This window comes from Papio anubis, chromosome 16, assembly GCF_008728515.1.
Source record: "Papio anubis isolate 15944 chromosome 16, Panubis1.0, whole genome shotgun sequence".
NCBI lineage: Eukaryota > Metazoa > Chordata > Mammalia > Primates > Cercopithecidae > Papio > Papio anubis.
The window spans coordinates 4,147,208-4,170,924 of NC_044991.1; the positions used below are offsets into that span (position 1 = coordinate 4,147,208).

Genomic DNA, 23,717 nt, shown 5'->3' on the forward strand with positions numbered 1-23,717 from the left:
TGCTCGGAGCCACCGCCCCACGGGTAGCGGCCACCGGGAGCCCCAGCCCCACCTTTCCCGGCCCTGTTCCCTCGGCCCCGCCCCCCGGGAGGTTGGGTGGGGAGGCCTCCGGGGACTAGGCCCCCAGCCCCCGCCCTGGCCGCGCCCTCGCGTCTCCATAGCGATCCTCTCGGCGCGCACCTCCGAGCCGGCTCCCCCGCGGGCCGAACAATACGCGGCTGGGCCGGGGGCGGGGCGGGGCCGGGCCGGGGGCGGGGAGAGCGCGGGTGGAGGGGGTGCGGGCCAAGCGCACCGCCCAGGCAGCAGCCGGCCGCCGGGGTCTACGCGGCGCGGAGCTGCCCAGCCCGCTCCGGGAACTCAGCCCCCGCCCCGCGCCGGGCCCGCCCCGCTTCCCACGCCCGTCCGGCGGAGCCCGCGCCGGAGCCACCTGGAGCTGCCTGGAGCCGCCGCCGCCGCAGGTTGATGCGCGGCGCCCTCCCGGGACGCGCGGAGGAGCCATCTTGAAACCAACTTCGCAAACTTTCGCAAAGTGCTCTGGAAGTGGAAGCTGCGGGGGAGGCCAGGCGCGCGGTCCCCACAGTCCCCGCCAGGGCCCCCGGGGAGGCGGGACGCGGACCGCCCCGAGGGCCGGGCGCCAGGCTCCCGCAAGCCGCTCCCCGGCCGCGCCGGGTGGATGCGGAGGCGCGCCGGGTGCATGGATTGTGTTTGGGCGCCCGGCTCGGGCTCGGGCTCCGGGCCATGGCGCCGCCGCCGCCCGTGCTGCCCATGCTGCTGCTTCTGGCCGCCGCCGCCGCCCTGCCGGCGCTGGGGCTGCGAGCGGCCGCCTGGGAGCCGCACGTACCCGGCGGGGCCCGCGCCTTCGCCCTCGGGCCAGGCTGTACCTACGCGGTGGGAGCCGCGCGCACGTCCTGGGCGCCGCGGGAGCTGCTGGACGTGGGCGGCGATGGGCGGCTGGCAGGACGGCGGCGCGTCTCGGGCGCCGGGCCCCGGGGCTGCGTGCGCCTGGCTGGGCGCCCGCTGCCGCTGCAAGTCCGCTTGGCGGCCCGCGGTGCCCCGACGGCGCTGAGCCGCCGCCTGCGGGCGCGCGCGCACCATCCCGGCTGCGGAGCCCGTGTCCGGCTCTGCGGGGCTTTCTGCTTCCCGGTCCCCGGCGGCGGCGCGGCCGCGCAGCATTCGGCGCTCGCAGCTCCGACCACCTTACCCGCCTGCAGCTGCCCGCCGCGCCCCGGGCCCCGCTGTCCCGGCCGCCCTATCTGCCTGCCGCCGGGCAGTTCAGTCCGCTTGCGTCTGCTGTGCGCCCTTTGGCGCGCGGCTGGCTCCGTACGGGTGGGATTAGAGGTGGAGGCAGCCACCGCGGGGACGCCCTCCGCGTCGCCATCCCCATCACCGCCGCTGCCGCCGAACTTGCCCCAAGCCCGGGTGGGGCCGGCGCGACGGGCCCGGCGGGGCACGAGTGGCAGAGGGAGCCTGAAGTTCCCGATGCCCAACTACCAGGTGGCGTTGTTTGAGAACGAGCCGGCGGGCACCCTCATCCTCCAGCTGCACGCGCACTACACCATCGAGGGCGAGGAGGAGCGAGTGAGCTATTACATGGAGGGGCTGTTCGACGAGCGCTCCCGGGGCTACTTCCGCATCGACTCCGCCACGGGTGCTGTGAGCACGGACAGCGTGCTGGACCGCGAGACCAAGGAGACGCACGTCCTCAGGGTGAAGGCCGTCGACTACAGCACGCCGCCGCGCTCGGCCACCACCTACATCACCGTCTTGGTCAAAGACACCAACGACCACAGCCCGGTCTTCGAGCAGTCGGAGTACCGCGAGCGCGTGCGGGAGAACCTGGAGGTGGGCTACGAGGTGCTGACCATCCGCGCCAGCGACCGCGACTCGCCTGTCAACGCCAACTTGCGCTACCGTGTGCTGGGGGGCGCGTGGGACGTCTTCCAGCTCAACGAGAGCTCCGGCGTGGTGAGCACGAGGGCGGTGCTGGACCGGGAGGAGGCGGCCGAGTACCAGCTGCTGGTGGAGGCCAACGACCAGGGGCGCAACCCGGGCCCGCTCAGCGCCACGGCCACCGTGTACATCGAGGTGGAGGACGAGAACGACAACTACCCCCAGTTCAGTGAGCAGAACTACGTGGTCCAGGTGCCCGAGGACGTGGGGCTCAACACCGCTGTGCTGCGAGTGCAGGCCACGGACCGGGACCAGGGCCAGAACGCGGCCATTCACTATAGCATCCTCAGCGGGAACGTGGCCGGCCAGTTCTACCTGCACTCACTGAGCGGGATCCTGGATGTGATCAATCCCCTGGATTTCGAGGATGTCCAGAAGTACTCGCTGAGCATCAAGGCCCAGGATGGGGGCCGGCCCCCGCTCATCAATTCTTCCGGGGTGGTGTCTGTGCAGGTGCTGGATGTCAACGACAACGAGCCTATCTTTGTGAGCAGCCCGTTCCAGGCCACGGTGCTGGAGAATGTGCCCCTGGGCTACCCCGTGGTGCACATTCAGGCAGTGGACGCGGACTCAGGGGAGAACGCCCGGCTGCACTATCGCCTGGTGGACACAGCCTCCGCCTTTCTGGGGGGTGGCAGTGCTGGGCCTAAGAACCCTGCCCCCACCCCTGACTTCCCCTTTCAGATCCACAACAGCTCCGGTTGGATCACGGTGTGTGCCGAGCTGGACCGCGAGGAGGTGGAGCACTACAGCTTCGGGGTGGAGGCGGTGGACCACGGCTCGCCCCCCATGAGCTCCTCCACCAGCGTGTCCATCACGGTGCTGGATGTGAACGACAACGACCCGGTGTTCACGCAGCCCACCTACGAGCTTCGTCTGAATGAGGATGCGGCTGTAGGGAGCAGCGTGCTGACCCTGCAGGCCCGCGACCGTGATGCTAACAGTGTGATTACCTACCAGCTCACGGGGGGCAACACCCGGAACCGCTTTGCACTCAGCAGCCAGAGAGGGGGCGGCCTCATCACCCTGGCGCTACCTCTGGACTACAAACAGGAGCAGCAGTACGTGCTGGCGGTGACGGCCTCTGACGGCACACGGTCACACACGGCGCATGTCCTAATCAATGTCACCGATGCCAACACCCACCGGCCCGTCTTTCAGAGCTCCCATTACACAGTGAGTGTCAGTGAGGACAGGCCTGTGGGCACCTCCATTGCTACCCTCAGTGCCAACGATGAGGACACAGGAGAGAATGCCCGCATCACCTACGTGATTCAGGACCCCGTGCCGCAGTTCCGCATCGACCCCGACAGTGGCACCATGTACACCATGATGGAGTTGGACTATGAAAACCAGGTCGCCTACACACTGACCATCATGGCCCAGGACAACGGCATCCCGCAGAAATCAGACACCACCACCCTAGAGATCCTCATCCTCGATGCCAATGACAATGCGCCCCAGTTCCTGTGGGATTTCTACCAGGGTTCCATCTTTGAGGATGCTCCACCCTCAACCAGCATCCTCCAGGTCTCCGCCACGGACCGGGACTCAGGTCCCAATGGACGTCTGCTGTACACCTTCCAGGGTGGGGACGACGGCGATGGGGACTTCTACATCGAGCCCACGTCTGGTGTGATCCGCACCCAGCGCCGGCTGGACCGGGAGAATGTGGCCGTGTACAACCTTTGGGCTCTGGCTGTGGATCGGGGCAGTCCCACTCCCCTTAGCGCCTCGGTGGAAATCCAGGTGACCATCTTGGACATTAATGACAATGCCCCCATGTTTGAGAAGGATGAGCTGGAGCTGTTTGTTGAGGAGAACAACCCAGTGGGGTCGGTGGTGGCAAAGATTCGTGCCAACGACCCCGATGAAGGCCCCAATGCCCAGATCATGTATCAGATTGTGGAAGGGGATATGCGGCATTTCTTCCAGCTGGACCTGCTCAACGGGGACCTGCGTGCCATGGTGGAGCTGGACTTTGAGGTCCGGCGGGAGTATGTGCTGGTGGTGCAGGCCACATCGGCTCCGCTGGTGAGCCGAGCCACGGTCCACATCCTTCTCGTGGACCAGAATGACAACCCGCCTGTGCTGCCTGACTTCCAGATCCTCTTCAACAACTATGTCACCAACAAGTCCAACAACTTCCCCACCGGGGTGATCGGCCGCATCCCGGCCCATGACCCCGACGTGTCGGACAGCCTCAACTACACCTTCCTGCAGGGCAATGAGCTGCGCCTGTTGCTGTTGGACCCCGCCACGGGTGAGCTGCAGCTCAGCCGCGACCTGGACAACAACCGGCCGCTGGAGGCGCTCATGGAGGTGTCTGTGTCTGGTGAGTAGCCGTCGGGGTGGGAGGAACAGCTCGGAATGGGCCTCCTGGAGAGCCTCAGGAACCCGCCAAGGGCCCCGCCTGGCATGCCGGGGCGCATTTGGGCCGGGCCTGGGCAGCTCTGCAAGGATTTGTTGCCGCTGGTTGGATGCTGGGGGTGAGCACCCCACCTAGGCCCAGCGAGGGGGAGAGGCACCGCGCCACTTCCGTCAGCATTTTCCTGGGAGCAGGCCTGTGGTTCTCCAAGTTCAAGACCAGGGCTCAGCGCCTTTCTCAGCAGGCTAGTGACTCCTGAGTACAGCTATTAAAATGTGGCCTCCAGGTGATCTGGGTCACAGGGTTTGCTTGGGGGTGCTCTTTCATCAGCCAGCCACAGGGGTCTCTGGGAAGATCAGAGGTCACTGCCTCTTCCATGTGCCAATTAATTCCAGGGTGGGACCGTTGGAAATTGTCAGATGGGTCCCTGAGTCACCCTATAATGCAGCCGGTGTTCCCTTGGTCTGGTTTTTCTGTCTCCTGCAGATAATAACAGTCGGCCTTACGTGTGTAGGGCTTTGTGCAAGCTCTTTGAAAAGCATAGCCTCATTTGATCTTGGCTTCTGCCCCTGGACGCGGGCTTGTAATTTGGGTGCTGTTGAAGAGGCCTGCCCAGTTAGTGGTGGAGCCAGTGTGGGAACCTTGCTCGCCTGCACTGGGGCTGGAGGTGAACGGAAGGGAGGGGAAGCCTTGGCTCAGCTGTCAGAAGTTTGGCCGGTCCTCCACGCCTCTGACCCTGTGTGCCAGGGCTGGCCCGCGGGGCTGGGGAGGTGTTGGAATTGGGAGACACAGAAGAGACAGAAGAACTTCGCGGGGGTTGGGGGAAAAATAAAGGTCCCCTAGTGGCTCTTTGAGGTTTGCCTGACATCCAAGGATGCTATTGCAGGCAGATGACCTTATTTATAAACCCAAACTACTGCCAAGAAGACCTCAGATTGGCGGGCTGTTTGAGTCGGTGTTTCAGAGGAATTGTTTAAACAGTGAGTTATTAGGATACAACATTGCCACAGAAGCCCTGGAAGAATTAAAAAGTTAACTTTCTGATTTGTTTCGCTTCTGAGGTTGGCTGTAATTCTGTAATATAGGAAGGGTTGGATAGCTAACAGCTTCCAGTTACAGTTGTTTGCTTATAAGATGTGAAACTTACAGATTCAGTTTTGATATGATACAAACTTTCGGCACAGTTTTGGCAGTACAGTCTATTTGTTGGTGGATATTTTAGGTTTTGTGAGACTGTAAAAATGTGTGGGGAATGTGGAATAGGCCCTTAAGGGCGAATTAACCGGGGCTATGGATATTCTTAGGAAGTTCTTCTTCTGTACCACTTTATCTGATAGATAAAGCGGGGTGGGAAATTTGGCCTGTTTAAAAATGACTTGGCCCGATAATAGGGTTTAGATTTAACAAGGGATGAGGTAGTGGGAACAGATCCATGCTGGGGGCAGGGATGTTTTGTGTGTCTGTGGTATCAGTAATGTGGGTCCCCCCACTGTTAGCCAGACAGCAGGGTTTAGGATGGATTCCCTTCCAGGGAGGTTGGTTCCTGAGGGCTGTCTCACCTGGGGCGCACAGCTTGGACCACAGTTGAAGATGGGTTGGGGGCTCCATGCTGTGTAGTCACTGTCTCAACCATCCAGTTATTGACTCTGCTCTTTTGCGGACACGCTTGTACTCTCGTGTAAATCAGGCACTGGGTCCTCATGCATCCACACCACGCCTCCCCCACCCACCCAACCGCCCCAACACAACCCAGATGACAGTGGTTACCTTTGACTGGGTTCCAGCAAGCGGTTTTCTTTAGTCTTTTATTTGCACTGTCATGTGTTTCCCTGGTAACTGGGAGCCGAGTGGTGTCATGCTGCTGCTCATTTTACAGATGCAGACACTGAGGCCCAGGGGTGTTGAGAGACCTTCTCAGGGCTGCACAGCCAGTGGGCAGGGGCACTGGGCGTTAAACCACGATCTGCAGAAAACAGCCTGCCTTTCACATTCCCCTCTCTTCCTTCGGAGAACGTTTTTGACGAATTAGTTGCTGAACTGAATTATTCCAGGGTCAAATGGGTACTCTGCTTTAATGTAGGCATACGACCGGGTGCCGTGGCTCACGCCTGTAATCCCATGGGAGGCCGAGGTGGGTGGATCCCCTGAGGTCAGGAGTTCGAGACCAGCCTGGCCAACATGGTGAAACTCTGTCTCTACCAAAAATACAAAAATTAGCCAGGTGTGGTGGTGAGCACCTGTAGTTCCAGCTGCTCGGGAGGCTGAGGCAGGAAAATCACTTGAATCTGGGAGGCGGAGATTGCAGTGAGCCGAGATCCCACTGCTGCACTCTAGCCTGGGCGACAGAGTGAGATTATCTCAAAATAAACAAACACATAAAAGGATGTGGGGAAATCTCAGACCGTTTGACTAGGATTTAATGCTCCAAATAAGCAAATCACTATTGACTAGAAGATCTATGGTTCCAGATGGCAAAGCACTGGGTAGAAAACAGACCAAACAGAAAGATCAGCCCTTAAATTAACTGGAGGTTTTATTAAGGAACAATGCAGGGAAGCGGTGGTTTCAAACTCATCCACTGTTTTCAATTGAGTGTTGTTGGTTCCTTAGGATTTACAGCCATGCCCTAAAGCCTTTGATGCAGTATGACTGGCCTGGAAATGCTGTATGGAATAGGCCAGCCATCAACTGGGTTTGGTGGGAGCCATTCCAGGAAGGGCTGCCAGCTTTCAGCAGAGGAGCCCAGGAGGGATGGGCGCACTGAGGGCAGGGCCCGGGAAGGCACGTGTGGTGGAGGCAGTTCATTTAGTCTGGCATGGGGTTGAACACAATCACTGTGACTGTGACTAGATAATCGTCGATGGTTTTATGTAGCCCACCAAGAACAAAACATTTTTTGAAAACTTTTTGAAGTCAGAATATAGTGAAATTCAAATAGCTGCCAGCTTTGAATGACAGCCAGCGATACAAGATGTTCATTTTTTGTGATGGCTTTTGAATGAGATTTTAAATTCCGGGATAGGGACTTTTTATTATGAGCTTGTATAAAAGCTGTGTTTGCATTTTTCAGAGCAATGTGGCTGATGAGCCAATGGACAACTCAAGCCTTGAATATGCTCTGTGTCCTTTCTGGACAGTGGTCTTTCAGAAATATTGACATTCTTCATTTTATTTTTATTTTTAATTAAAAAAACAATTTATATATAATGAATTATAATAGATACATTATAATGAATTATGTGTAAGTTATATACACAAATTTGTGTGTGTGTATGTATATATATGGGTGTGTGTGTATGAGACAGGGTCTTGCCCTGTTGCCCCAGCTGGAGTGCAGTGGGGCATGATCACGACTCATGTCAGCCTTGATCTCAGCTCGTTCCACCACCACACCTGGCTGATTTTTTTTTTTAATTTGTAGTAGAGACAAGGGCTCACTGTGTTATTCAGTCTGGTCTCCAACTCTTGAGCTCAAGTGATCCATCTGCCTTGGCCTCCCAGAGTGCTGAAATTATAGGCATGAGCCACTGTGCCTGGCCAGGTGTATATATTTATGCGGTACATGAGATATTTTGGCACCGGTGTGCAACGTGTAATGATCACATCGTGGAGAACGGGGTCTCCACCCCCTCAAGCGTTTATCCTTTGTGTTATAAACAGTCCAGTTATACTCTTTTAGTTATTTTTGAATGTACAGTTAAATTATTATTGACTATAGTCTTGCTGTTGGGCTAAATACTAGGTCTTATTCTTTTTTTTTTTTTTTTTTTGAGACGGAGTCTTACTCTGTCTCCCAGCCAGGAGTGCAGTGGCATGATCTTGGCTCACTGTAACCTCTACCTCCCGGGTTTAAGTGATTCTCCTACCTCAGCCTTCTGAGTAGGTGGGATTACAGGTGCACACCACCCCACCCAGCTCACTTTTGTATGTTTAGTAGAGACAACGTTTCACCATGTTGGCCAGCCTGGTCTCCAACTCCTGACCTCAAGTGATCTGCCTGCCTCGGCCTCCCAAAGTGCTGGGATTACAGGCGTGAGCCACTGTACCTGGCCTTATTCATTTTTTTAAACTATTTTTTGTGCCCGTTGACCATCCACTTTCCTCCACCCTTCCCAGCCTCTGGTAGCCATTCTTCTGTCCTCTGCCCCCATAAGTTCAATTGCTTTGATTTTTAGATCTCACAAGCAAGTGTGAATGTGGGATATTTGTTTTTCTGTGCCTGGCTTATTTCACTTAACATAATGACCTCCAGTTCCATCCATGTTGTTGCAAATGACAGGATCTCATTCTTTTTTTTTTTTTTTTGAAACGGTGTCTTGCTCTGTCGCCCAGGCTGCAGGGCAGTGGCACGATCTCGGTTCACTGCAAGCCCCACCTTCTGGGTTCACGCCATTCTCCTGCTTCAGCCTCCCGAATAGCTGGGACTACAGGTGCCTGCCACCACGCCCAGCTAATTTTTTGTATTTTTAGTAGAAATGGGGTTTCACTGTGTTAGCCAGAATGGTCTCGATCTCCTGACCTCGTGATCCGCCTGCCTCGGCCTCCCAAAGTGCTGGGATTACAGGCATGAGCCACCGTGCCCAGCCCAGGATCTCATTCTTTTTTATAGTGGAATAGTACACCACGGTGTATATGTGCCACATTTCTTTTTATCTAGTCATCTGTTGCCGGGCCGCGTTATTTTTAATTCACTTTGAGTGTGTGTCCGTGGGTACAGGGCTGTAGGCCTCTCGTTGCGGAATGAGGCGCTTGGGAGAAAGACGATGTCCCCGCCTCTCCCGCTATGTTTGTTGCAGTGCCATGGATGTGGGAAAGTGGCGTTTGTGGGTGAGAATGATTGGCGGATGAGTCATTCAGGCATGTCAGAAAATCCTGAAACTCGGTGAAATAACAGGATTGAGTAACCTTCTTGCCATTGACTTTGGTGGGGAGTGGATGGTATAAAGTTGTCTAGGCTTGATAAAGCTTCCCTAAGTGTTTGCCTGGTTAAATACAGGATATCGCAGTGACTTTTAAACAGACGATTGCAAAGAAGGAAGTAGGGGCGGGCTGTTGTTCAGGCATTGTCTGGATGCATGGCATCGTGCTTTTCTGGAACTCAGAGGGTAGAGAAGGATCAGACCTTTTATTTCTTGAGACAGAGTTTTGCTCTGTCTCCCAGGCTGGAGTGCAATGGCATGATTTGGCTCACTGCAACCTCCACCTCCCAGGTTCAAGTGATTCTCCTGCCTCAGCTGCCTCGGCTTCCCAAGTAACTGGAATTACAGGCACCTGCCATCATGCTTGGCTAATTTTTGTATTTTTGTAGAGATGGGGTTTCACCGTGCTGGCCAGGCTGGTCTCCAACTCCTAACCTCAGGCGATCCGCCCGCCTCAGCCTCCCAAAATGCTGGGATTACAGGTGTGAGCCACCGCGCCCAGCCTGGATCAGACCATCTTAAATTGCTTCAGTGGCCAAGCAGGATTCTGCTAGTGTCACACCTTCCCAGAAGAGTTCAGTGCTTTTGGCAATGAGTTAACCGTTTCAGAGCTCTGATAAGTCTGGAGATAGTGGCTTGCTCATACCTTGAGAAACACTGCCTCAGAAATGAGGAGTGTTGATTCATTTATTGAACACCTGCTGTGTGTGAAAGCTTGGAGAGCCATTGTGATCATGACTTCTGCAGCTGGGTGGAGATGGACCATCGGATGAGCGAGGGGGCTGAGCTCAGGGGCAGGGTGGTGATGCCAGGAGCAGGCAAGGACGGGCTGGGACCCTTCTGTACCCCCCCTAGGCATGTGCAGTGTGTGCCGGGCAGGGAGACCAGGAGTCGGGGGGATCCCCTGGGTTGGGAGAGGGCTGACTGTGGAGGGTTTGCTGGGCCTCCTCGGGAGGATTTAGGCAAGAGCTGGGGCCCGTGTCCCAGCTGCTGGGCGGTAAGAGTGGAGGGGAGGGAAACTGGGGACATCATGCTTGCTCCAGTGTAGGGGTGGCTGAGGAGGGATTTGCCAGCTTAGATGGTCAGACATATTCCAAATGACATGCTCCATGTGCCGGGAACCCTCCCAGGCTCTGCCGGCCCCATCATTTGCAGTTCTCCCGCCGCCACCCTATGGCGTGCAAAGTACTGTTGCCACCTCCATCCCAGAGATGAGCAGACCGAGGACAGGGCTCCCAGGGCACCAGCTTGTGGTGGCAACAGTGGGATTTGAACCTGGACCGAGCAGCTCCTGAGGCATGTTCCGTGTCTGTGCCTTCCAGAAAAAACTGGCTCTGGGAAGATGAGAGTGAAACTGAGAGAGGCGTGTTTCCCGAGCCAGAGTCCTTACTGGGAATCGACTCTGGGGAGAAGACATGAGGCCAGTTTTGGCCCCATGTGGCTGGGCGTCTTTGAGACTGTCCTGAAGTTGATTGTGTGTGCCGGTCTGGACTGGGGAGACCAGCTCAGGTTATGGACACAGAAGTGAGGGTGCTGGCAGTTAGGAGGGGACCCAGGTCCAGCCTTGAGGAGCTATGGCCTGAGTAGCCTGCTGGGTGGGGAATGGTCTGCTTGGGAGCTGGAGCAGGAATAACCACGTGCAGGGGAGGTCCTACGGGTGAAGGCCCTGGAGGCTGAGGGAGGGTGAGGGTCTCCGAGGGGGTCATCCGTGATGGATGCCATCTGGCGGTTGGAGAGCCTGGGGACAGAGATGTGATGGGTTAGCCAAGGGCAGGTCCTTGGTGGCCTCTGTGAGATCTGAGTGGAGTGGTTTGGGGGTGCCTCTGAGGAGCAGATGACAAGGTCGCTGGCATGAGTGGGGTGGGAACAGGATCCAGCCTCAGAGGGAAGGCGGGGTGTCATGGGGACGGGGCCTGCACAAGGCTGAGCTAAAGGCCCCGCACAGTTGGCCGGTTACAGCACCTATCTGTCCTGCCACCTAGCGTGGGCACCGGCCCCTCGCAGGGGCGTTGGGAGTGGGCAGTGTCAGGTCTTCCTCAGTGTCTCCCAAAGGGCTGCTGTGGCCAAGCTTCGTAGATGGGTTTGCCAGGATAGTAACTTCTGCCTCAGTCTCTGAGTCATCAGACGTGGAGGGGATGGAGCAGCAATAGCCAGATGGGAAAAGGGGGCCTGGGAGAAAGCAAGGGGCCATAGCCCCACGGGACATGGACTCACCAGGGCAGGGCACCCCCCTCAGCACCAGCTGCCTGGGGACAAGAGTTCTATGCCTGGCCCCATGTACGGACCGGGGTGTTGAGAGACCATTTGTAAAAGTCCAGGTGAAGCAGCAGGCAGGTGAAACTCCGGGCGAGTTCCTGGAGCCCTGGGCAGGAGCCGGCAGGAGGGGCGGTGCTGGCCGTGCCTGGAACGGGCCCATGTTGCTGGACATGCCAGAACTCCATGCCGGCCCCAGTGTCACTGCTGACAGTCCCCTTGGGTTTGGGCTGGTGCCTGTGCCTACACATTTTGAAACCCGACAGCAGAACCTGTTTAGGAACGGGATAGGTGGGTAGACGGGGGCTGGGACCCCTGGCAGTGGCCACTTTAGCTGGGGTGTGGCCTGTGGCCTGGTGCCACGGGGCTTATCCCTGCCAGCACTTGGATACAAACAGAAGTAGATTTTATCGTGTGGGTGCAGCATGTAGAAAATAATCCTGAGTTTGGCGTGATTTCTTCAGTTCACAGCCTTGGGGGAAATCGTTTTCTAAGTTTTTTTCTTCTTTTCCTGTAACCTGAATGCACAGGTTCATATAAATGCCCCAGATTCCCTAGAATGAAATTCCTGAATGCTGGGAGGGACTGTAGTAAACGACTCCCCCTTTTTTTTTTTTTTGAGACAGAATTTCACTCTTGTTGCCCAGGCTGGAGTGCAGTGGCGCGATCTCAGCTGACTGCAACCTCTGTCCCCCGAGTTCAAGTGATTCTCCTGCCTCAGCCTCCTGAGTAGCCGAGATGACAGGCATGCGCCAACACGCCCAGCTAATTTTGTGTTTTTGGTAGAGATGGGGTTTCTCCATGTTGGTCAGGCTGGTCTTGAACTCCCGACCTCAGGTGATCCGCCCGCTTTGGCCTCCCAAAGTGTTGGAATTATAGGCATGAGCCACTGTGGCTGGTCATAAATGACCCTCTTTAATTCAGTGACCCAGGCTTCCTCTTGCTTGTTTTGGGAGGAAATGCAGGCGGAAGTTCAAGCTGTGAGGGTCCAGAGGCCAGTCTTGCATTAGTGGCTGCTCCTCGTGGAGGCCCCTGGGCTTCCCTCTCCTGTGGCCTGTGAGCCTGGGGCCTGGTAGGAGGTGTGGATTATTTCTGGAATGAGCCAGAGGGGACCCTCGGAGGGGTGACGGGAGGGGGCTGCCTGCCAGGTGGAGGGCCCGGTGCCTTTACTTGGGGTACAAAGGGAGCCACGCAGAAGCACGGACAGCCCCTAGGAGCCGTTTTCGGTTCCTCCCACACGTGCTGAGGGACTTAGCCCAGGGTGAAGGGATGGGCGTTTTTCAGGAAAACACCAGTGGCTGAATTCTTAGGCTTTTGCTTCAGGTAAGGACTTGTGGATATCTTAGCAATCAGGCCCCTTTTTGGGCGTGAACATTCCATAGCTGGGAAAAGCCCCACACCAGCCTTTTAGTGGTGTCATCCCTCTAGCGCCTGTTCTCTTGTCCTGGATAAAGGCCAGGGGCTCTTAAAAAACAAACAAAACACACACACACACACACACACACACACACACACACAACGGGGGTGGGGGCCACTTTCAAGGTCATCGTGTGAGGTAACACCTTTCCTTCCAGCCGCCCGACACACCAACTTCGCCCCTTCTAGTTGTCATGGGAAATGTTCAGGGCACAGGGTGTATCCCTCAGAGCTGCGGGCCTTGTCTGGGGGCTTGAGCGTGTCCCAGGCACAAGGGGCTGGCCTGTAAGAGGGGAATCAGGTAGCCAAGGAAGCTGGCCCAGAGCAGGGGTGATTGAGAAGTGGGCGTGGGGCAAGAGCGCTGTTCCTGGCCCGCCTGAGTCTGTGTGCTTCCCAGCACCCCGGTGCCTGTTTGGGCTGTGCCTGCATCATCTCAGTGAAATCTTACAGGATCCCCATGGTAAGGGCAGAGAAACTGAGGCTAGAGAGCTTGTAGCAGCAGGAAGAGCCAGGCGCAGACTCTGGGGTCTGAGTGCTCTAATCGTGGTACTGACAGCCACCTTCGGTCCCCTCTGTCTGCCAGTGGCAAGGCCCTGGGACACAAAGTTGGGGATTTCTGACGACGGAAGCTCAGTGCAAGTGACTACATTGCCTGAAACGAGATGGCTGAGAGTTGCCTGCACGTGGTGCCTGATTGCGGGGGTGGGCGATGGTGGCAGCCTGCTACAGGATTGTGGGAGGGGCTAAGGCTGAAGAAGGGGCTCCTGGGAGCCTTCTCTGGGTCCCTGTGGGGTCTCTTGTGGTAGAGCTGTCACAAGAAGCTGTGGAGTGCAGGACTGGTGGACACCAGGTGCAGGGAGGCAGGCATGTCACTGGTCAGAGCTGGAGGCTCTATTTGGGGAGCCTGGGGAAGGATACCAGGTAAGGAGGCTGCTCGGAGCAGGGGCTGACGCAAGCCTGTTGAGGGGCCTTCCAGCTCAGAGAAGCGGGATTCTACTGGCCAGGGAGCTGCCTTTCTCCTGCCCTCTCTTTTTCCCTCCCTCCCTCTCCCCCTCCCTCTCTCCCTCCCTCCCTCTCTCTCTCCCTCCCTCCCTCCCTCTCTCCCTCCCTCCCTCCATCCCTCCCTCCCTCCATCCCTCCAACTATCCATCCACCCATCAAGCTTTTTCTTTCTTTTAATTTAATTAATTTATTTATTTGAGACAGAGTCTCGCTCAGGCACCCAGGCTGGAGGGCGGTGGTGCAATCTCGACTCACTGCAACCTCTGCCTCACAAGTTCAAGCGATTCTTATGCCTCAGCCCCTTGAGTATCTGGACTACAGGCGCCTGCTACCACACCCAGCTAATTTTTGTATTTTTAGTAGAGACGGGGTTTCACCACGTTGGCCAGGCTGGTCTCGAACTCCTGACCTCAGCTGATCCGCCTGCCTTGGCCTTCCAAAGTGCTGGGATTACAGGCATGAGCCACTGCACCAGGCTAAGATTTTTCTTTCTTAACAGTCTGTTTTTATTCTCAGTTTTGTATCGTCTTTTAAATATTTTTTAGGATTTTTTTTTTCATACCTAATCTAAATGACACTTGGTTAAAGTAAACTAACAGCAACTAATTCAAATAAAATCACATGCCCTGTTAGCATTTGGAGATAAGAGTGCTCTTGCAGGGCAATAACCATTTGTCAGTGAGTTGATTGCTGCAGGGCGGTTTTCATTATCAGAATGAAGTTGTTCAGCTGCCCTGCAGTTCCACCGTCGGCCAAGGCCCCAGCGGCTGTCCTGTGATGTGTTGTGATGCCAGGCATGCAATGCAGGCCCGCTGAGCGAGTGTTCTCCTGGCATTGGAGACGGCCTGAGATTTCACCAGAGGTGAGGCCTGGGCTGTGCCCTACTCACTGCCCCGTGCAGATTACCTGACGCTAGGTCAGCCTGGCCCCTCTGGACCTCAGAAGGTCGAATGGCCATCGCCTGGGGCCCGTTCCCTGCTGCCTCTCACCCTTCTGTAGGTTAGGGATTGGAAAAGCAGAGATCCAGCCTGGAGATCCGACTGTGATTTGGGAAACCTCCTTTTTCTTTTCCATGTGTGTCACAAGTACTGAGATATTATCCCATTTAAAAACTGTTATAAAATACTTGCAAATTATATATATGATAAGGCATTAACATCCGGACCATGTAAAGAACTCCTACAATTTAGCAACAAGAAAATAATGGAATTAAAAAATGAGCAAAGAACTTGAGTAGACATTTCTTCCAAAGATACAAATGGCCAATAAGCACAAAAAAAGATGCTCAGCATCATTAGTCAACAGGGAAATTCAAGTCGAAACCGCAGGCATGGCGACTCCAGCCTATAATCCCAGCACTTTCGGAATCTGAGGCAGGAAGATTGCTTGAGCCCAGGAATTGGCAATTTCTACCAAAAAAATATACAAAATATAAAAAAATTAGCTGGGCGTGGTAGCATGGGCCTGTAGTCTCAGCTACTCAAGAGGCTGAGGCGGGAGGTTTGCCTCAACCTGGGAAGTGGAGGTTGCAGTGAGCTGAGACTGCATCACTGCACTCCAGCCTGGGCAACAGAGTCAGACCCTGTCTCACACATACACGCTCTTGCAGGGAAATAACCATTTGCCAGTGATTTGACTGACACACACACAAAAAACCCCCAAACCTGCAGGGAGATACTACTGCATACCCATTAGGATGACTGTGGTCAAAAAAAAACTCAGAAAACACGTGTTGAAGGATGCAGAGAAACCGGAACCCTTTTGCTCTTTTGGTGGGGTGTAAAATGGTGCAGCTGCTAGGGAACACAGTATGGAGGTTCTGCAAAATATGAAAAATAGAACTACCATATACTCCAGCGATCCCACTTCTGGGTATAACCTAATTGAAAACAAGATCTTTATTTTTATTTTTGTTTTTGAGATGGAGTCTCACTCTGTTGCCCAGGCTGGAGTGCAATGGTGCGATCTCGGCTCACTGCAGCCTCCATCTCCTGGGTTTAAGCGATTCTCCTGCCTCAGCCTCCCAAGTAGCTGGGATTACAGGTGTGTGCCGCCACACCTGGCTAATTTTTATATTTTTAGTAGAGACGGGGTTTCTCCATGTTGGCCAGGATGGTCTCAAATTTCTGACCTCAGGTGACCCGCCTGCCTCAAGCCTCCCAAAGTGTTGGGATTACAGGTGTGAGCCACCACGCCCGGCCTGGCTGAAAACAAGATCTTTAAAGAAGTATTTGTACTCCCATGTTCACAGCAGTGTTACTCGCAGTAACCAAAAGGTAGAAGCACCCCAGATGTCCGTGGACAGATGAATGGATAAGCAACATATGTGGTTCATTTGCATGGTGGAATACTACTCAGCCTGGAAAAGGACAGAAGTTCTGACACGTGCTTCAACGTGGGTGAACCTTGAGGACATTAGGACATTATGCTAAGTGAAATGAACAAGATGCGAAAGCACAAATTCTGTATGATTCCACCGAGGTCCTTAGAGGAGTCAAATTCATAGAGACAGGAAGTAGAATGGTGGGTGCCGGGGGTAGGGAGGGGACAGGAGTTGGTATTTAATGGGGACAGAGTTTCACTTTGGGAAGATGAAAGGCTCTGGAGATGGAGGGTGGTGATGGTTGTATAACAGTGTGAATGTACTTCATGCCCCTAAACCGTGGGTGCATTTAAAAATGGTTACAGTGGGCCAGGTACCGTGGCTCACGCCTGTAATCCCAGCACTTTGGGAGGCCGAGGCAGGTGGATCACATGAGGTCAGGAGCTTGAGATCAGCCTGGCCAACCTGGTAAAACCCTGTCTCTACTAAAAATACAAAAAATTAGCCGGGCCTGATGACGGGTGCCTGTAATCCCAGCTACTCGGGAGGCTGAGGTAGGAGAACTGCTTGAACTGGGGAGGTGGAGGTTGCAGTGAGCTGAGATCGTGCCATTTTACTCTAGCCTGGGTGACAAGAGCAAGACTCTGTCTCAAAAAAAAAAAAAAAAAAAAAGTGGTTACGGTGTTAAGTTCTGTGTTATGTACATTTTATTACAAGAAAAAATTGCTAGAAGAACTAATGCAAACTGTTGCAGACACTCAGGTGTGGGAGGCGTGGGAGCAGGTGCCTGTGTCTGTAGTTCGGGGTGTGATTTCCCTGAGAGCTTGAGCACTGAGCGGGTTCCTTTGGTCCTGTCCTGGGGGTTGAGGCCATCCAGAGCCTCCTGCCGGGCTTGGGGCTCTTCTTCCTCCTGTGCCTTTTCCTGCGCTCTCAGCCTGTGTCTTGACATCATAAATGGCAATAGGGGGCTGGGCGCAGTGGCCCATGCCTGGAATCCCAGCACTTTGGGAAGCCGAGGCGGGCGGATCACCTGAGGTCAGGAGTTGGAGACCAGCCTGGCCAACCTTGTGAAACCCCATCTCTACTAAAAAAATACAAAAATTAGCTGGGCGTGGTAGCGGGCACCTATAATCCCACCTACTCGGGTGGGTAAGGCAGGAGAATCGCTTGAACCCAGGAGGCAGAGTTGCAGCGAGCCAAGATTGCGCCATTGCACTCCAGCCTGAGTGACAAGAGCGAAACTCTGTCTCAAAAAAAAAAAAAAAAAAAAAAGCAATGGGGTAGGTACTGAAATATAAATCTTGCACCTGGTGTGTGGATCAAATCTCTGGTTATTTGACTGCATGTTGACAGCCACACGAACGAACATGTTCCCTATTTTAGGAGCACTGAGTGCAAGGAAGGCTCCGGGTTTCTGGAGGCACCTGTGCAGGGTCCAGTGTTTCCTGGTTTTTCTGCAGGTTCTGGGACCTTGCATCTCAGGGGCATGGGACGGGGTCCCTGGGTATGTGGGTGTCTCAGGCATCTCCCAGCCCCTCCCGGGAAGGGAGACCAGCTGGGCATTCAGGCCTGATGCCCAGCCTCCGCCTGGTTCCACCAACTCAGACAAGAGGTGAGCTGTGGTGGGCGACTGAGACCGCTGCTCCCCGGGCCAACCCAGGGGCTCCCAAATCCTAGCCCTGTGCTCTGTGCGGCCCAGTGCTGGCCCTCAGCCCCCTCTCTTCATGACCAAGCCTTGGGTCCAAAACCACCAGTACACGTGCTGGTTCAAGTGCATTTGTATCAGCATTTGGATACATTGAAGCAATTTGGCTGGATCTCTGTCCTTGTTTGTTTCCGGGGAGGTGAAATTCACAGAAAGTGAAGTTAACTGTTTTAATGTAGCCATTTTGTGGCATTTAGAATATCACTGTGGAGTGCAACACCCCCACCCGGTCCAGTTCCAAAACATTTTTGTTACCCCCAAAGGAAAGCCCATACCCTCTGGCAGCCCCAACCCGTGGGCTTTTGTGTCTGTCTTCTCCCCGCCAACGTCGTGCTTTCCGAGTCGTGCGCAGCGCAGCATGTGTCAGTATTTTCTTGTCTTTATGTTGGTGGTTTTTTTTTTTTTTTTTTTAAATTTATTTTTAAATTTTTTGATATGGAGTCTCACTCTGTCACCCAGGCTGGAGTGCAGTGGTGTGATATTGACTCATTGCAACCTTTGCCTCCCGGGTTTAAGCGATTCTCCTGCCTCAGCCTCCCGAGTAGCTGGGATTACAGGCATGCGCCACCACGTCCAGCTAATTTTTGTATTTTTAGTAGAGATGGGGTTTCACCAGGTTGGCCAGGCTGGTCTCGATCTCCTGACCTCAAGTGATCCACCCGCCTCGGCCTCCCAAAGTGCTGAATTACAGGCATGAGCCACTGCGTCTGGCCACAACTGGAGTCTTTATAAGAGAGAAGACAAAGAGACAGACACACAATGAGGAGGCCACAACGTGAAGATGGAGGCAGAGACTGCAGCCACGCTGGGATTACAGGTGTGAGCCACCGTGCCTGGCCCCATCTTAATTTATATCTTAATCTGCAGCCTTTATTTCCAAGTTAGGTCACATCCACAGGTACTGGGTATTAGGGCAGGATAGTGAACCCACGGCCACGCCTGCCTTCATGTTTGTGTGTGTGACTGTTTTTTTTGTTTTGTTTTGTTTTGTTTTGTTTTTGAGATGGAGTCTCGCTCTGTCGCCCAGGCTGGAGTGCAGTGGCGCATAATCTTGGCTCACTGCAAGCTCTGCCTCCCAGGTTCACGCCATTCTCCTGCCTCAGCCTCCTGAGTAGCTGGGACTACAGGCGCCCACCACCACACCCGGCTATTTTTTTTGTATTTTTAGTAGAGACAGGGTTTCACCGTGTTAGCCAGGATGGTCTCGATCTCCTGACCTCGTGATCTGCCCGCCTCGGCCTCCCAAAGTGGTAGGATTACAGGCGTGAGCCACCGCGCCCGGCGTGACTGGTTTCTTTGTGTTAAATCAGATAGCTGGGTCTCCCTTCTCGGTGGAATCTGAAGTCTGTCCGCCCGAATGCCCCGAGCACACCGTCGGTTTCCCTTGTCACAGTGCGATGTGGTCTGTGGGAGCCCACTCCCTTTGTTCTCCTCTAAGGAGACCGAGTGTGGCACGGGCTGAGCGCCGCTTCTGATAGTGCCTCCACAGGCTCTGACTTCTCAGTAAGGTTTGCCGTGATAGCAGCGTCTGGGCTAAGGGGCTGCGCTGTGCTTCGAGATGTCCTTTAGAAAGGGGATGCCGAGGCCAGGCGCAGTGGCTCATGCCTGTGATCCCAGCACTCTGGGAGGCCGAGATGGGCGGATCACATCACCTGAGGTCATGAGTTCGAGACCAGCCTGACCAACATGGAGAAACCCCATCTCTACTAAAAATACAAAAAAATTAGCCGGGTGTGGTGGCACATGCCTGTAATCCCACCTACTTGGGAGGCTGAAGCAGGAGAATTGCTTGAACCCAGGAGGCGGAAATTGCAGTGAACCAAGGTCCTGCCATTACACTCTGGCCTGGGCAACAAGAGTGAAACTCTGTCTCAATTAAAAAAAAAAAAAAAAAAAAGGGACACCGTGGGAGGTGTGTAGTAAACAGAATATGGGGACACGGGGGGTGGTGGGTGCTTTCAGATGACAGCACGCCCTCCCTTTCCCTCTGGATCTCGATGCCAAGTGCCATAGCCATGGGAGTTGCCTCTTCAATGCAGCCCTTGCTTCTAAGCATGGAAAATTCTAACATGTCATCGCAAGTTTTCCCAATTCTTCAAAGAGGAGAGAATGGAAAATATGAAGGTTTATTGTTCTGTGAGACTTCCTGTCCATCCTGCACGTGGCCGTCAGAGGTCAGGGGTGCGTCTGCGTGTGCAGGACAGGAAGCTCAGGGGCACCTCACTGTGGACAGAGGTACCAAGAGAAGAGCTGGCCTGGGGCGCCGGGACGGTGCACACCAGCCACTGTGGTTCTGCCCTCCAGACACCGCCTTGTACGCTGTAGAAGATGACAAGTACCAGATGGAGTCTGTTTTGGGGGGAAACCAGGCCGGGATGACCCCGTAGGCAGGAAACCGGTGGCTTTGGTGTTGGGCGGCCGTCCGAGTCTCCGGTTTGGCCTGGGAAACCCATTGCGTTTGCGGCAGGAATTCTCCGTTCCCTTCTGCTTTTCCTGCGGCTCATCGGCCCAGCGTTTTTTGCCCGAGCAAAGGCGGAGCAGTGGGAAAATGGGCTGAGCCTCTTCACAGACCATACTTGCCCCTGGCAACTCCATGCTCTGCAGCTGGGGAAACTGAGGCAGTGGGGGATGCGGAAGTGGTTTTTATACCTCAGGGGAATGATCCATTGGGGCGAGAACCTGCCCCGGCCAGAGCCAGACCCTCTGGATTCTTCCTCCAGAGTCACCAGCCTCAGGAAGTGGATGAGCCCAGCTCATCCCTTATAGGTGATAAGGATTCCCTTGCTTTAAAACACAAAAAGGGCGTCCCATGGCTTTGCCAACCGTGACATGGGTTTTGGTGGGGTTCTGGGCATGGGTCAGTGGGGGTCAGCTGCAGTGGGAAACGGGGAGGGAGTGTCAGGGGACAGCCCTCGGCTGTCTGCCTTCCTGCCAGTCCCCACCCCAGTTTCCTGCCTGGCCCAACACAGGGTGTTGCCTGTGTCCTGAGAGAGTCGTGTGCCTGGGTGAGAAGTGGAGGGAATGGACTTTGTGGTCCGTTGGGCCAGAGGAGCAGCATAACATGAGCTGGTCGAGGAAATTACCCGGGAGGTGTCAAGATGGCAGAAAATGAGCTTTGAAAAGCATCTGGCTGGGTGTGGTGGCTCATGCTTCTAATCCCAGCACTTTGGGAGTCTGAGGCAGGAGGCTTGTTTGAGGCCAGGAGTTCAAGACCAGCCTGGGCAACATGGCGAGACCCTGTCTCTACAAAAAGTAATTAATTAAAAAAGAAAAAAAAAAAAAACCCAAAAACTGGTGTGGTGGCAAGTGCCACCTTGAGCCCGGAAGTTTGAGGCTGAGTGAGCCATGATTGCACCATTGCACGCCAGCCTGGGCAACAGAGTGAGGCCCCGTCTCAATAAAATAAGGTGAAAGCATGTCCTTTCCTTCTGTTTACTTACAAGACAGCAGCTGCATCATCAATGTCAGAGGGTGCGACCTCCCCGGGCTCTCTTGGCTGGGTTGACATGTTCTTCTAGGGAGGGTGACCTTGGTGGCATCAGCAGCTGGTGACAGGTTACCCCGATTCACACTGCCAGGAATTCTGATTTCTGAGGGAAGCCTTGGTTACCTTTTGTTCTGAATTGTGGTACAGTTCACTGAACCTGAAATTCACTGTCTTAGCCTTTCTGAGGCATGCGATTCAGTGGCAGTTAGTACATTCACATGTTGTGCAGCCATCACCACTGTTTACCGCAGAATGTTTTCATCACTCTGAAACTGTACACTGCTTTCTTTTGTTGTTGTTGAGACAGAGTCTCACTCTGTTGCCCAGGCTGGAGTGCAGTGGCACGATCTTGGCTCACTACAACCTCCACCTCCCGGGTTCAAGCGATTTTCCTGCCTCAGCCTCCTGAGTAGCTGGGATTACAGGTGTGCACCACCATGCCCAGCTAATTTTTCTATTTTTAGTAGAGACGGGGTTTCGCCATGTTGGCCAGGCTGCTCTCGAACTCCTGACCTCAGGTGATCTGCCTGCCTGGGCCTCCCAAAGTGCTGAGATTACAGGTCTGAGCTACCACGCTTGGCCTGATTTTTGTATTTTTAGTAGAGATGGGGTTTCACCATATTGGCCAGGCTGGTCTCGAACTCCTGACCTCAGGTGATCCGCCTGCCTTGGCCTCCCAAAGTGCTGGGATTACAGGCATGAGCCACTGCGCCCGGCCTGAAATTATACACTATTTTTTTTTTTTTTGAGACGGAGTCTCGCTCTGTTGTCCAGGCTGGAGTGCAGTGGTGCGATCTTGGCTTACTGCAAGCTCCACCTCCTGGGTTCACGCCATTCTCCTGCCTCAGCCTCTCGAGTAGCTAGGACTACAGGCACCCGCCACCACGTCCGGCTAATTGTTTTGTATTTTTTTTGTAGTAGAAATGGGGTTTCACCGTGTTAGCCAGGATAGTCTCGATCTCCTGACCTCATGATCTGCCTGCCTTGTCCTCCGAAAGTGCTGGGATTACAGGTGTGAGCCACCGCACCCGACCTGAAATTGTACACTTCTAAAAGAACATTTTAAAATCAGGTGATACTATTCAAACAGAATATTCAATGTCATTTTGGGTTTCTTGTATTGATTTTTGGAAAGATACTGTCAACTCACAAGACTTATCTGTGTCACTGAACGGTGGTTGGTTGTTTTCAGTGGAGAGGTGCTGGCAGGGAGGGAGACACCTGGCAGTGTGAGGAGGGGACTGAGGGGCAGGCTGCAGCCCAGGGTCCAGTACCTGCCTGTCTGCGTGGGGACAGAGTGGGGATTCTGCCCAGTGGTGGTTCCCAGTGGCTTGAGGGTCTCGCCTTAATCCTTTCCCTCCCACCTGTAGGCTGGGACTAAAGTCACCAACTGGCCCAGTTTGCCTGGGACTGAGGGGTTTTGGGACATGGGACTTTCAGTTATAAAATGGGAAAGTCCTGGCTAAACCAGGCCAAGTTGGTCACCTTAGTGTCACCCGACTGTCCCTCTCCCATGATGCCTCTCCCATGGCCGCCCTGGACTGCACCTGAGCCCTGGGCCTGTGCCACTTCCACTGGGGCCTAGGTTTGGAGCCCTGAGGTTCTCCTGCCTCTGGAGTGGGGGGGCTGCCTTATCCATGAGTGTCCTCAGCTGCACTGACCAGGCGGTATTTCTGTATTTATTCAGCCTGCATGCCTGGCTCCTGACTGCAGTTCTGCTCCCTACTCCCCATCCTAGTCTCCCTGCCTCCCAGAGCTTCAGCCACAGCCCTGAGAGCACCTGCTCTCAGACACCTGGCCCAGCCATGCCTTATGTCCTGAGAGCTTCTTCTGGGTTACCTGGGACTGCTGGAACTTACTTGCTCATGAGATAAATGCTGTGTGGTGGAATCGACCTCAGTGTGTGGCCGCTGTGGCCTCACTGCTTCTGCTTTGAGGATGTTTGTTGTTCATCCTGCCACGTGCTTGCCAGGCTCAGCTCTGTGTCTACCCCACCGCCTTCCCCAGCAGCCCATCCGAGTGATGTGTCCTCCTGTGAACTCCTGGTACCCGTCAGCCACACTGCTGGCTGACTGCGTAAACCTGTGTTCTTGGGAGGTACTGGGACCCCATCAGACTGTGAGTGTGTTTCCAGAGAAGCGAGGTTTAATACTTGACACAGAAAAACCTCATGCTCTGAGATTTTCTCTACACTTCCCTGCTTTTAAAACAAAGAATTTTGGCTGGATGTGGTGGCTCACACCTGTAATCCCAGCACTTAGGGAGGCCGAGGTGGGCAGATCACGAGGTCAGGA

The 23,717-nt window shown here is 54.8% G+C and overlaps 1 protein-coding gene across 1 annotated transcript in view; it reads left to right on the forward strand.

Annotated features, from left to right (window-relative positions):
- Positions 1-392: 392 nt before the first annotated feature.
- CELSR1 (cadherin EGF LAG seven-pass G-type receptor 1) overlaps positions 393-23,717 on the forward strand; it is a 169,660-nt gene continuing 146,335 nt past the window's right edge. The window contains exon 1 of the mRNA XM_031656181.1: positions 393-4,285. Within this exon, the coding sequence (XP_031512041.1) occupies positions 739-4,285 (3,547 nt within the window). The 5' untranslated portion in view covers positions 393-738. The remainder of the gene's footprint in view (positions 4,286-23,717) is intronic.